The 13578-nt window shown below is 37.8% G+C and overlaps 1 protein-coding gene across 5 annotated transcripts in view; it reads left to right on the forward strand.

The window, feature by feature from the left end:
• Window positions 1-13578, forward strand: part of Znf385d (zinc finger protein 385D) — a 408525-nt gene that overhangs the window by 263904 nt on the left and 131043 nt on the right. For all 5 annotated transcript variants that reach the window (XM_060391024.1, XM_060391023.1, XM_060391021.1 and 2 more), the window contains one exon: window positions 11543-11705. In XM_060391024.1, coding sequence (XP_060247007.1) covers window positions 11543-11705 — 163 coding nt within the window. The remainder of the gene's footprint in view (window positions 1-11542; window positions 11706-13578) is intronic.

Here is a 13578-nt window from a genome sequence, read left to right on the forward strand (position 1 = left end):
GCCTGGACAAGGGAAGTGCCCTATTTCCTTCCCAGAGAAGTCCGTGCCTGATCTAAATCTACTAGCACTCCACGCTTCTGTGGTGGCCCCTCTCCTTTAGAAAGCCCCACAGTCCAAATTCTAGCTTTGATTGACTCTCCACTCACCAATTACGGAGATTCATGTCTTCTGCCTCTCCAAAACTGTGCGCTCTGCTCGCCGCCATCTTGGAGTCCTCCTCTTTCTTTCTTTCTTTCTTTCTTTCTTTCTTTCTTTCTTTCTTTCTTTCTCTCTCTCTCTCTTTCTCTCTTTCTTTCCCTTCCTTCCTTCCTTCCTTCCTTCTTTCTTTCTTTCTTTCTTTCTTTCTTTCTTTCTTTCTTTCTTTCTCTCTTCCTGTTTTTTTTCTTTCCTTTTCCACTGAAAGGCAGGCCGATGACTTTAGAATTTCTGTTCTTTAGTGAAAATCACAGAAACTAGAATTAGTCAGAAACCAGAAACCTTCTTTAGGAGACTCAGTTATACAAATCTAGAATCATTTCAATGTTCTCCCAAGTTTTCTGGGTCAGAATTGGTCAAGAAACAGTTATCCGGCTGACTTTCCTGATAGTAGATCATGGGACCACAATTCCCACCGAGTCTTGATCATTCCTGGGGAAAATGTGTGCTACATGGAGAGGCTTAAAAACATCTGAGTAGAAAGGCCTTTCTGCTGGTCCATACAGCCTCTTCTCATGAGTTCAAACCCCTTCTATTTAGTCAGGTAGATTTCTGATCTCCTTCATCAAATCTAAATACTAAGAAGGCATTTTAATTGTCATTGGGTATCCTTAACGTTCTTATAATATATCAAATTTTGATTAAATGAATCACTATACTTTCATTAATATTTTTTATTATGAAGACTATGTCAACTTTGACACATATCACACGGACAGAAGCCTTCCCAGTGTTTTACCCACAAAAACCTCTCTTTATACAATTGAAAAAAGTTATGTTTTACCATCCAGCCCTTTATGTCAGAAGAAATAAGCAGAAATCATACTTGCAAATAAGATTAGATGGTGGCCTCTTCTCTGGTATTGATCAAGGGGAAAGGAAAATTCCACTTATCTTTAAATTTCCTACTTCTGGATACCAGGGTGAGATCTGTTCACAAGCACAGCCTTACTTCAGACATGCTAATAATACTCATTAAATCATCGACTATCCTGCAATCAGTAAGCCCTTTATTAGTGCTCTGATCATGCCTTTCTGCTTTTGACCTGCCCTTTAAATAAGGTTTCTTCAAAAGGCTGACTTCATCTGGTGCAATTTTAACTCTGAGAGAACAGCCTTACTGCCTAGTTTTGAGGACACCTTGTTGTAGCTTCCTATAGCTGGACTTCACCCATTTCATTTTACTGTCCTAATGATGGAACTTTAATAGTTTGAAATTGGCCTCCAAAGAACAAATGATGAGCCACTACATTTTAGTCAGCAAGGACAAATGTGTTCTTTTTTTCCTAGTTTACTTACTGTGGTGTTAGGTGGGGAACATGAGGATTTACCATCTGACATGTGAAGATCAAGGAGAAAAACACTAAGAAAAGATTTTGTGAAAACAGCTAAGGGCTATTGTGTGCTTTAGCTCACTAAAAGATTTGTAAATATGAAGCCACATAACTGTCAGCTGGAGTCTGAATTCATTCATTTAGAAGCTGTAGCTGACCGCGTATTGGGTTTCAATGTTTAAACAGAAAACTATCTTTAATTTGTCTTACAAATGGCATTTCTCAGGGACTTCAGTTACCATCTGTTGCTGATTAATTCCCCAATTTAGCAACAGCCTAGACTTCATCTGTAATCTCCAGACCACATATTGTAATTATGTCTGGTCCACAGTAACTGTGCAGTGAATCCTTTGTAAATAAATGAAGAGCTAGAAAATTGAATGTGTGTGGACACCACCCAGAGCAATGCAGGGTTGTCTATGCAGGGCAGTCTGGATTACAAAGTTGAGTTCCAATACAGTCAAGGCTGGTGCACAAGAAACGCTATCTCAAAAAACAACAACAATAGAAACAGAAAACAAAACAACATCTGCACGAAACACAGATTATCATCTTGAAGGCCCCATAGGTCTTACAGGTAATTGCATATTTTAGAAGGTGGTTCTTTGACATAAGAAAAAATAGATGGTTTAGATTTGCAATTGTTCTCTATATCTCTGGGTCACAGCATCTTAGGGGTCACATATCAGATATTTACATTATGATTCACAATGGTAGCAAAATTACAGTTATGAAGTTGCAATGAAATAATTTTATGCTTAGGGTCACCACATGAGAAATTGTATTAAATATCACATTGTTAGGTAGTTTGAGAATCTCTGGTCTACACAGCTCTCAAGAGTACTTGCTGCTCTTAAGTTACTGTGCTCCTTCAGGGGACCCCAATTTGGTTCCTGGCTATAACTCTAGCTTCAGGGAATTTAAGACCTCCTTCTGCCATCTATGGGCAATTTCATCCACATTCACATACCCCCACACAGACACACATGCACACATACTTAAAAAGAAAAGGGAATAAAAAGAAAAAGAATCAATTGGGTTTATTTATTTCAGATTAGGAATCTTAGACCATTAGAGGATGAAGCCTTCCTAAGTGATGAGGTGTAGAGCCTGATCCTTCCTCTAGGGGCATTTCTCAGCAAATATAATTGGTACATTAATATGGGATGTACAGGGAAGTAAACAGATTATTGATGCCATAATTCCTCTATAGTTTTAAAGTATGAAACATTCTTTATTAAAAGTTTCCAACTATTGAAAATTACTGTGAATTTGAAAGAATTTGATATTCCTAATAACCCTCAAAATGTAAAGTCATCATTGCAATTATCCAATACATTTTCGGAAATAACCCAAACTGTTATTCACTAAAAAATTTTTAATAGCAAACCATATCCAAATTATACCTTGCTTATCTTCTATGCAAAGAGAGTGCTCATAAATAGTACCGTTTGTGGTTCATGATAAGCTTCCTCCCAGAGGAAAAAAAAATAGTTTGTGTTTGTGCCAGATGCTTTGGCTGCATTAAGTGGCATAAAATTCCCCTGAAGTGTGTTCAGCAGACAGGGCAAAGTGCCATACAACATCAGAGAATTAAGTTGAACCCTGCTCACACACAAAATCCGTGGAGACACCATATGCGTATTTCCATTTAAAAATCAAAATGAAAAATTAATTCAACATGCATTTAATAGGCAAGTGTTTAGAGAGGAATAGTGGATTCTAGGGACACAATAAAGAATATTTTGAGGCCTACTTTTTGTGGTCAGATGCAGGCTATATCTGGATTAGACACTTAACCCTTCGTAGTAATGACATAAGTGATGTAAAGGATATACAAGGCTCGAGCAGGTGGCATGTCTCTAGGCAATCAATGTACTCTAGCAGAGAGCAAACTAGTCATAAGAGATTGGAAAAGATTACTTCTTACAGCATTTTTCTTTAAAAAATGAAAGAAATGCAGAATACATACGTCCTAACAGCTTGTCTCTGGGACATAATTAATCCACCATCTCTAGTCTTTCTTCAGACTTTAGAGATGGAATATGACATTCACACTTTGAGCAAAGTGTTGGGAAAATATTTGGTGGACTGACTGAATACTTACACCCAGATTATTCTTTGATTTTTCTCCATTTTTCACAAACTGAAACATTCACAATTATGTCTCAACAGTTCACACTCTTTAGAGACATCTGGCCATAGCCCAAAGTAGGCTAAAAAAATTTAGACAGAGGTTATGTCCCTTTAAACCAGAGTACTAGCTTCCAATGCTCAGCATTATTCTCTGCCCTCACTCAGCTCTCCAGCATTATTCCTTAAGGATATAATATTGTAAGCTTCACATATCCAGATGATGTGGTTTTATCACAGGAAACAGAAAAAGGTTCTACATTCAGCTTCTCTCACTCGAATTAGTACTCTATTGTAGAAAAAGTTAGAAGCATGAAGCTACTATCTGCCTTATGCTAAGAGGCACGAGGAGATTTGTAAGATACGTGAACCCATCCATATAGATTTTTCCAACTGTGCAGCAAAGACCATCAAAGTATTTTCTTTCTTTATAAAAGTTTCTAATGTATCTGTGAAAATTAGGCATAAATAGCTTTTTCTTTTCTGTAGCTCTATTTAGAAACCATCCCCGCCCTGAATAGTAGAAGTACATGAAAATCATTCTTGTAGTATTACCTTTTTGTTGCCATGGTTACTATTAATTTCTGTATTTAAAAACACAAAAGAATAAAGCACCCACTACATAAACTCACATAACATATTTAACTGTATCACTGTATTGTGGTTTGTATGTTGGTACATACCACCAGTAAAAATTCATTGCTAGTAGAGTCTGCTACTTGAATTCTTAACTGTACAATCAGAATATACACATCATTAGACATTATGTATGGGGGATGTCTTAAGGACTAAAAATATCAATCTCATGGCTTTTTCCCTGTTTGCATATGAGAACTGATATGCATAGATGTAAAGAAAACTGCACTATTCTATCCTTAAATTTCTTCTTCAAATATTTTATTAAGTAAAGCAACAGAGAAAATACTACCTTGACTTTTCACAATATTTTTTTTTATGTTTGCTATCCAACAACTTTCTCAATAAGAAAAAGAAATGCATAATTAAATAGCATAAACATGGCTAGCTCCAAGTCACATCCCTGCAAGTAAAATAAAATCAGAAAGTTCTTTGCTATAGCAAAGTTCTAAAACCATGGCACAGGGCTTAGTTTTTGCTTAATTTTCATCATCATCATCATCATAGTCATCAACATCTTCCTATATATTTATTATTATCAGAACATCACATATCATGCTCCTCTAGCTGTAAAACTCAGACCATAAAAGAGCAGTAAATATAGATAATAGGTAAAAGTAATAATGTCAGGGTTCATTCCACAATAATCATTACCTTTGACCGGAAAGGTGACATTAGAAAAAGAAAAGAAGAAACTCAGAAGACAACAACTAGAAGGCTAGAACATAGTTAACTAGAAAGTTTTCCAAGTTCATTTTTTTTAGTTCATCTCTCCTACATAGAAGCTTCTATAGATAGAACTGTAGATATGATTTGATGATACAATTATAACTAACAAGTATATATGCAGTCACAAATATAGGTTCTTTTGACTTGTCTTTGGGAATTTTTCTTTTCTCCCTCTTTCTCTCTTTTAACCAGTCTCATATAGCCCATGCTGGCCTTCATTTTTCAATCCTCAGGTCTTGGCCTTCATGGTCTGTAATTTGAGGCAGGTATACATACTTTATTTTTCGACAGTGCTGGAACTTTAATTTTCATTTTTGTGAATACTCGACAAGCACTCTGGCACTGAGATATATTTTCAGTTATCATTTATTGTTTTATTTTTGAGACAACATCTCACTAAGTTACATAGGCTGGCCTTGAACTCACCCTATGCAAGCAGGACTTAATCTTCAAAATTCTCCCGTCTTAGCCTCTAAAGCAGCTGAGATTACAAGCTATGTGCCTCAGGGCGCAACTAGGAAATATGTTTCTGATAATGGTGCATGGCTGATTCACACGGTTATCCCCAGTGGTCTGAGCCTGCATTTAGTGTTTCCATGTTTTTGGCCTCTTACACAAAAAACTGAAAACTGGACTAAAAAAGATTTGCAGAAGAAGCAAGACAAACTTTATTTGATGCAAAGTAATGGTGCTGGTTATAAAGTAAGATTCTGTGACCATGTGAGTGAGGCTCCCCAATGGCTCTGTTCTGGTCATCCTTTTATGGAGTCCAAGAGAAGGAGAAGTCCATTACTAAGGGGCATGGTTTGTGTAGTTCTCTATATCGATTGATACATACATTGTTCCTAATGTGTAAGTCTCCTCCCATATTGCATTTGATTTGAATCATATGCTTGCCCAATTTTGCACATGAATAAGACATATATAGAAGATTCTCCCTAAAATGTGAGACACAGTTGAATCCCACTGAACATCACAACAAGCCTGTGTCCCTAACTCCAAAATAAATGCAGTCTCAGGAAGCAGTCACCTGTGCTTGACAGCTACATATACTGCATGTATTTATGGATAGGACTGTTTAATCTTTAAATGATTTTACATTGATGACTAAAAATTCACACATTGGAGCTGCAGGCCTTTGGAGACTTGCTAATTTGAGTCTATGGAATAAAGTCATCACAGATAGATTGGAAGTAGGAAATGTACATAAACTTATAGTGTGCATATGTAGTAAGACTATAAGTCTCTTGGCTACCAGTAGCTGCAGTTTGGATAGCTTCCTAAACTCTGGAAATAATCAGAGTTTGGGTTTTGGGAGGTGGAAATGAGTTATGGGATGGCAAAGAGATGAAATGCAGGGGAAACAAAAGGTTATCTTATTTCTGTTTTTTTGTTTTGTTTTGTTCTTTGTTTGTTTTTTGTTTGTTTGTTTGTTTTTTGTCTTATTTCTTAAGTAGTTCATCAGCCTAAACTCAGACTAGATCATAGGTCAAAACCTTCCTGGAGGAGATGTTGTTGTTAACTTTCAGTCTCTGGTAAGGCTGAGGGAAGGAGGTTAGAAAAAGGGAAAGAGCTGTGTGACTCTTGTGCTTAACTATAAGTTACGATTTAGTCAAATACCAGAAACTAAGAGCAAGCTTGTCCTTGTGCTGTGGGCAGAAAGAGGATAAAAAGCCAAAGTATCATTGTTGAGGTGTTGGTCGCTGAGCCCCAGCAGGTATTTTCACCAGAATAAATTCCTGGAGAAAAAATTTTAAGATGAATAGGTCAAAAATGTTATTAGGAATCAGACTTTCCCAGAGGGCTTATACTGCACTCAAATCCTAGTCTTTGTTAACAAGACCTCACTGTGGCATGCCTTCTGTTCTGTTCCCAATATTTGTGTGTGTGTGTGTGTATGTGTGTGTGTGTGTGTTACCTATATGTATACCACATGTGTGCAAATGCTTAAAAAAACAGAAGATGTCATGCCCTGGAACTGGGGTTACAGGAAGTTGTGCACCCTGGTGTGGGTAAAGGGAACCAAATCTGTGTACTCTGCAAGAACAGCAAGTTCCCTTATCTTCTCAGCCAGTTTTCCATCCCAAACTGCTGAATAAATGCAGATGTACACGGAGAGTTGTGTCGCCCGGTGGACAACAGTGTATTATAACAGTAGGCATGCTAAATGGTAGGAGGCCATGCAGAAGGAAACAGTTTTCCAGCTAGGAGTAGACAAAAGTACCACTGTGATGATCCACATATTTAGGTAGGCCTTACATCTTAGCACAGCTTTTCTGAGGGGTGTTTTATTGTTCAGATAATAGGCCGTCCCCCTTGAAATACCTCTTAAAGAAGAATACAATACTATGTCTTTGTTCTTTGGCAGAAAGTCTCGAATGGACAGTAATCTTATGGACAGTTCAAATTGTCACATGCCCATCCAGGGCCAGAGGTGGACTCAGATCTCATTCTTTGGAGCAATCACCAGGCCTCCTGTTTCAGTTCCTTATTTTGCAAGGTACTGGTTATGAGAAAGGGGTCATCCTCATAACCACCAAGCTTACTAATATCTGACTATCTGTGTAACAGCCTTCTCTCCTCATAGTTTCTGATTCCAGAAAGCTAGAATGGTCAGTAGAAATGTGCACTCTATCCATTGCCTTACCAGTGCTAGGCAGGGTAGAAGTTCATGATATGAAAAACTAACCAGCTCCATTTGATTCCCTAAACAATGAATGCTTACAGATACCAGGTATACATGCTTACATAAAATAATTCTTTATTTTTGAGAGCCACATTAAATAAACATTATACACAAAATAAATTTATAAGGAACTGGTTATAGAATTTTAAAATGATAGGTTATTATCAAATTTCCCAGAATGCTAGGGATTTAGCTTGATGCTTTTTATTTATATCAGTAATTTTTGGTAGATATTTTAATAGACAACTCCCATCTTAAGTGTTAGCCACTTAAAAATTAATTGTGTCTTTAGCTGAGCATGGTGGCACACACCTGTAATCCCAGGACTTGGAGAGGCAGAGGCAGGCAGATCTCTTTGTGTTTGAAGCTAGCCTGATCTACAAAGTAATTCCAGGACAGACAAGGCTACACAGAGAAACCCTGAAACACAAAACAAAACAATTGTATCTGCTTTGGAGCCTCAGGTCTACACAGGCAGAAAAGACAGCTTGAAATAATGCATGATAAAATCTGAAGATGAAGAAAAATGCATAGCACATGTGTCTGGGATGACACCTGTTAAACTCCATGATACCGTATATTAGTTCAAGATTCACATCTATGTCACTTTAAAGTTAGCTGTATCAGCATAGTTCTGCTTTATTAGCTTCTCTGTGTATGATTCTGCTTCAGAATTACAGAATCTGAAAACATCTCAATGTAAGCATACTTGTTTATTTAGTGCTGAAATCATTTGTGCTCTAAAAAGGACATTCACTTGTCTCTTCAGGATTCTCATGTTTCTGGGAATAGCTTAATTCAGAAACTGACTGATTATTGGCCAAAATAGCCTCATAGGGGTCAGAGTAAGCTCTTCTATAGCAAAACTGCTCTGCATCTCTGTCCCAAAGAGAAACATACTAGGCCCAAAGCAAATCTTTGCCAAATGGTGCTTTTGAAAATCTCATAGAAGTGCTGTTCAGGCTTAACCCTTCTTTATACTGACATAGATAGATAAATGTGGTTGTGCAGTCAGTCACATGGCCTAAATGTAAGTCAAGTTGGTTAGATTTATGCCTTCAAAGAAACGCTAATGCCCATGAATCAAGGCAGACAAAGATGAGTAAGCACAGACTAGAAACTTTATACCATAATGCCCCAAGGATAGTTTCCGAAGTCCATGAAAACTTAGATTTAAATAAAATTAAAAATATCTAGGATGGTTATTGGCCTATAATAGATTTAAATCTGTGTTTTCCCCTCCACTGTCAGTGTATACCTGATGACACAAAACAGCGATCAGTTAACCTTCTCTGCTTTCTCCACCATTATACTCCATTTCTCTCAGATTCTACACCTCTTAGACTCTTCACAGCACTTTACACCTTTCTACCATTTGACTCATTTTTCCAATTTAATTGTCTAGTTGGAAAAATCTAGGTAATCTGTAACAAAGTGATTATCATGGTCCTTCAACGCCATCACTTCGTGAGCATGAGTGTGATTATGTACCTTACTTGTTTTGTGTTCAATCTCAATGTATCAGAAATGTCAATCAAGAACCTACTAATCTTTCTGCAGTCTGTTGCTCTGTCATCTCCAGCCATCCTGAGCCACTGCAGAGCATCAGGCTTTTCTGCTCCTGTGCTGAGAAAGTTTTTGCTTTCTCTGTGGAATATGCTTATTCTGCTGCAGGAATTCTTTTGTAGTAAGGATTTTAATTTCAGAAGTAGAATCATTCACCTAGAGTGTGCAGTGTTACAGAAACTCTCATCTAATCTACTGAAAAATGTAGATTGTTCTTGGATCTTCTAACAAGTTTATTTTGAAGCTGGGTGTGAGGGCTGCAATACACTTTTAACTCAATACAGAAAAGAATGAAGCAAGAGCATTCCAAGAGGTCAAGGTCAGCCTGGCCTACAGAGTGAACTTGTCTCAAAGTTTTAGGCATAGGCGTGTTTTGAAGACTTATGTAGAGATAGTGGCATATTGATTAAATTATGTCCAGCTGTCATGTGAATTTAATTGACTATGTTCACTTGCAGTGCATCATGGTGAATTGAAAATTAGAACTAGGCAGAAAAACAAAACAAAACAAAATATGTGGCTTCTTCCCTTAGGATCAAGGCAAGGCAACCTGTCACTGACTTCTCTGTTAATTGTGACAAGCCTGAACATCCTGTTAGGCTCACACTATGCCTTCTGATGTTCTGTGCTGTTGGATGCACCTGGTGCATGAATTTTCTTTCTGTACAAACTGTTTCTAATATATAATTTTCCAAACCATTATTCCTTCAATTAAGGTGCCTAGTCTTTGGGAACATCTTATCAGAATGATGCAAATAAAGGTGTAAATAATTATTTATTAAAATATAGTATAATGAATGGCTCTACTTTTTCTAGTTGCTATAATGAATTCATTATCATTTTTATTAGTAAAGTGGGAATTTAGCTTGAATAGAAATTGGGAAGTAATGAATTATACACCAGAAATAGTCCTTCATTGAGATTTTTTTAAAGTGACCCTAAAAAGTTTTGCCGTGGAGAACTTTGGGTTCTATAACTCTCCTTTTCTATACATATATCATGTATTCTCCATGTACCTTCAAAGGCTTCACTGTTTCACTGAACATAAATAAATACATATTTCATAACAAATGGCTTTCTATTTCATTAATATGTCACCCAAAACTTCTGAGAAACAGTCTTAATGAAATAAGCCATGGGAAGTGATGCAGGCCTAAAACTCCCAGGACTGGGAAGGCAGAAGAAGCAGGAAAGTGTCAACATTCAGACTAGCCGGAGCTGTGTAGTGATAGTGTTTCAACAAATTCCACCATCCTCCTCCCCACAGTAAATAATAGCTTCAGGAAATACAGATTGCCTTTAAAACAGAATCTCAGAAATCACCAGTGACAGAACTGCATCTATCATATTAGCTATTTAACAGTCACAGAGCTTCCTGAGCATGAAAATCATGTTGGAGAGAAATATCACCTTTCCTTCCCCAAAGAATCCCTGGTAGGATGCAAAAGAAAGAATTAGGAAATCTCTCTGCTTCTCTATGCCCTATTTAGCCTTCAGCCTTGCTTTTGAGTTCAGCCTCCTGAGTACATATATCCTCAGTTATGTGTGAGTCCTTCTTGGGGACAGTGAGTGTTAATCAGTTACATTGTAGGAAGAGAAACATTTTATGAACAGAGAAGGTGAGAATCAGTCTTTGCTAGAGCCCTTGTTAATTTTTATTTGGAACCCAGTACCTTTAGTGTCGGAAAAACGCAATGCTAGTATAAATTCTTACACACAGTCCCCACACACTCTAAAAAGAAAATGTCATTGGGTTATTAATGTTCAAATCCTTAAGAGAAGCAACTGGATATTTCTTCCTTTTGTCTCTTACAATATGATTCCCATTACTTTCTAAGCATCATTCTTTAGATAGTCCTGAGCAGTGTTAGCTTGAACCGTACCTGTTATTGAGAGTCTGTATTTGTGGTAATACATAGAATTCTAGTTTAGAACAAAAAGGGGGAACTGTAGAGAGCTGCGGAATGCTGTGCCTTAAAGATGGAGCTGGTTTCCGCCTTCCACCTTCCCGATGGTGAGTGCTCTCTGTCACGAACAATTCCACATTTGGCTAAGGCTGAGGATCTGGCTTGCTTCCATGTATGTGGACCTATCTGCATTGCCCATGTGGCACGCTGGGGTTGGCTACCCAGAGGCTATTTAAGCTGTGGGCTGGCTTTCCCCAGAGTCAGATGATTGTTCAAGGTTCCTGAATAAACTGCATTGAAAAAAAAAAAAAAAGAAATGAGCCTGATTGCATGGTTCATTGTGTTCTCCTTTGTAGAGCCAGGCTGCGGCCCATTACAAAGGCACGAAACATGCCAAGAAGCTCAAAGCACTGGAAGCCATGAAAAATAAACAGAAATCTGTCACTGCCAAGGACAGCGCAAAGACTACCTTCACCTCCATCACTACCAATCCCATCACCACCAGCTCTGACAAAACAGGTTAAGCAATGATCTTTGTTATTGTCCTTATTATTGTTTGAGCGTTTCCTTCTCTCTATAACTCCATACATGTTTAAATACTTGCCCACTACATTTACTCATGCTAGAATCCATCTATGTAATGGTAATTGTTTCCTCTCACTTGCCAAAACCCTTAAGATAATCACCAGTTATGCATCAGATATTGCATTCAGTGGTAGTCTTGTGCTTGTTTAGAGAGACCCAGTTGTTATAAATTCCTGGGAAGCCATATTTTCTATTTTTTGAGAAGGAAATAGTTTATGTATATACTCAATGACTTCTGCACAATCCCTACCTTATAACTGTGTGAGTGTTTTATCTAGCTGTGAGTACACAGCTAAGTCTACTAAGTGAATGGGGAGAGGGACTACTACCTGTAGCCTATATTCTTGTAAATTCCAAGCTCTGCATTCTTTTAAGTGTGGCTATGTGATTGGGCTCCTGATGGTTGTGTAACCTTCCTTCTACTTGTGCAGGTAAGTGTTATTGATGCCAGTTATTGTTTTAATGGTCTTAACAGTAAAAAAAAAAAAAAAAAAAATGGCCCCTGAATGGCCTTGGGTTAGTGCTTGGAAATGGCTAGCTTAATCACAGCTAAGAAGCTAGTGTACCCTAAACTGACATTTAAAATCTGAGGCCATTGGTCCTTGAAGTTTACTGAAAATGTAGACCTGAATAATTCTGGAACAGAATTGTAATAAATTACTTTCTAGAATATAGAATTTAGAACGCAGGGGCTAGTGAGACCATTGCCTTCCAAAGTATGTATGGGTTTACTCTGTATATAGAGTAGCATGGGTGAGGAAAAGCCTCAATTCCAGAGATGTCTTAATCAGAAGAGAACTGTTTGAGTATAAACAGAAAAATATAAAATGCTAAGCAGGAGAACAGCTTAAAGTGACTGTACATTTAAACCATGAGGCACATCCATAATGTTCCAGTGATCTTGGATATGGAAACTCCTGTGTGAATCTAAAAGGGACTACACATTTTCATGCCACACTGAATGTTCCAAATTAAGGCCCTGTTGACACATGTACCACACCCCTCCCTACGAGCCCGTGTGCAACGGAAAGCTGAGGCTGCATGCATCCTTAGTTTCTGTGTTGTAACCTGGTCTCTTTATGCTACAGATTATAGATAATCATTTTAGTGTCTGTCTCTAGATCCCATTTGTTTCCACTTTATTATAAATGCAGAAATCCATGATAAAAACACTTGCCTTTTCTCTCATAATGAAGTTTGATGGCTGTGGAGAAATATGTCATGGTAAGAAAGCTGGTGAACATGGTTTCTGCTGTCAAATAACTGTTCAAGGATAGATATAGCCAAAGCCACTCTCGCCACAGAGAAGTGTAGATGGTTTTCTAATGCAGAAACAATAGTAGCAGTTGAATGCTTTAAGTGAGGCTAAATGGGTCACTGAAGACTGCTGAGAGCAGTTTCTACTGAGCACAGCTCAAAAAGTTTCAGAGGAAAGAATATTAGTGAGTGGCCTAAAGACTGTCTTGTGACACTTTGGCAATGATGTGTCCACTTTTTCCTCATGTCCAGAAAAATCTGTATGAAGCTAAATTGAAGAGTTTGGGATTAATGATGTTGGCAGATGAGATTTCAAGGCAGACTTGTACTACTCTGTTGTGTGATTAATTATTAGTGTTCACTCTTTTTTTAACTTTTATTAATTACACTATTCACTTTGTATCCCCCCATAAGTCCCTTTCTCCTCCCTTCCTAATCCCACCTTCCCTCTACCTTTCTCACGCATGCCCCTCCCCAAGTCCTCTGATAGGGGAGGTCCCCCTCTCCTTCCTTCTTATCTTAGTCTATCAGATCTCATCAGGAGTGGCTG

The sequence above is a fragment of the Meriones unguiculatus genome, chromosome 9 (assembly GCF_030254825.1).
Source record: "Meriones unguiculatus strain TT.TT164.6M chromosome 9, Bangor_MerUng_6.1, whole genome shotgun sequence".
NCBI classification, from domain to species: domain Eukaryota; kingdom Metazoa; phylum Chordata; class Mammalia; order Rodentia; family Muridae; genus Meriones; species Meriones unguiculatus.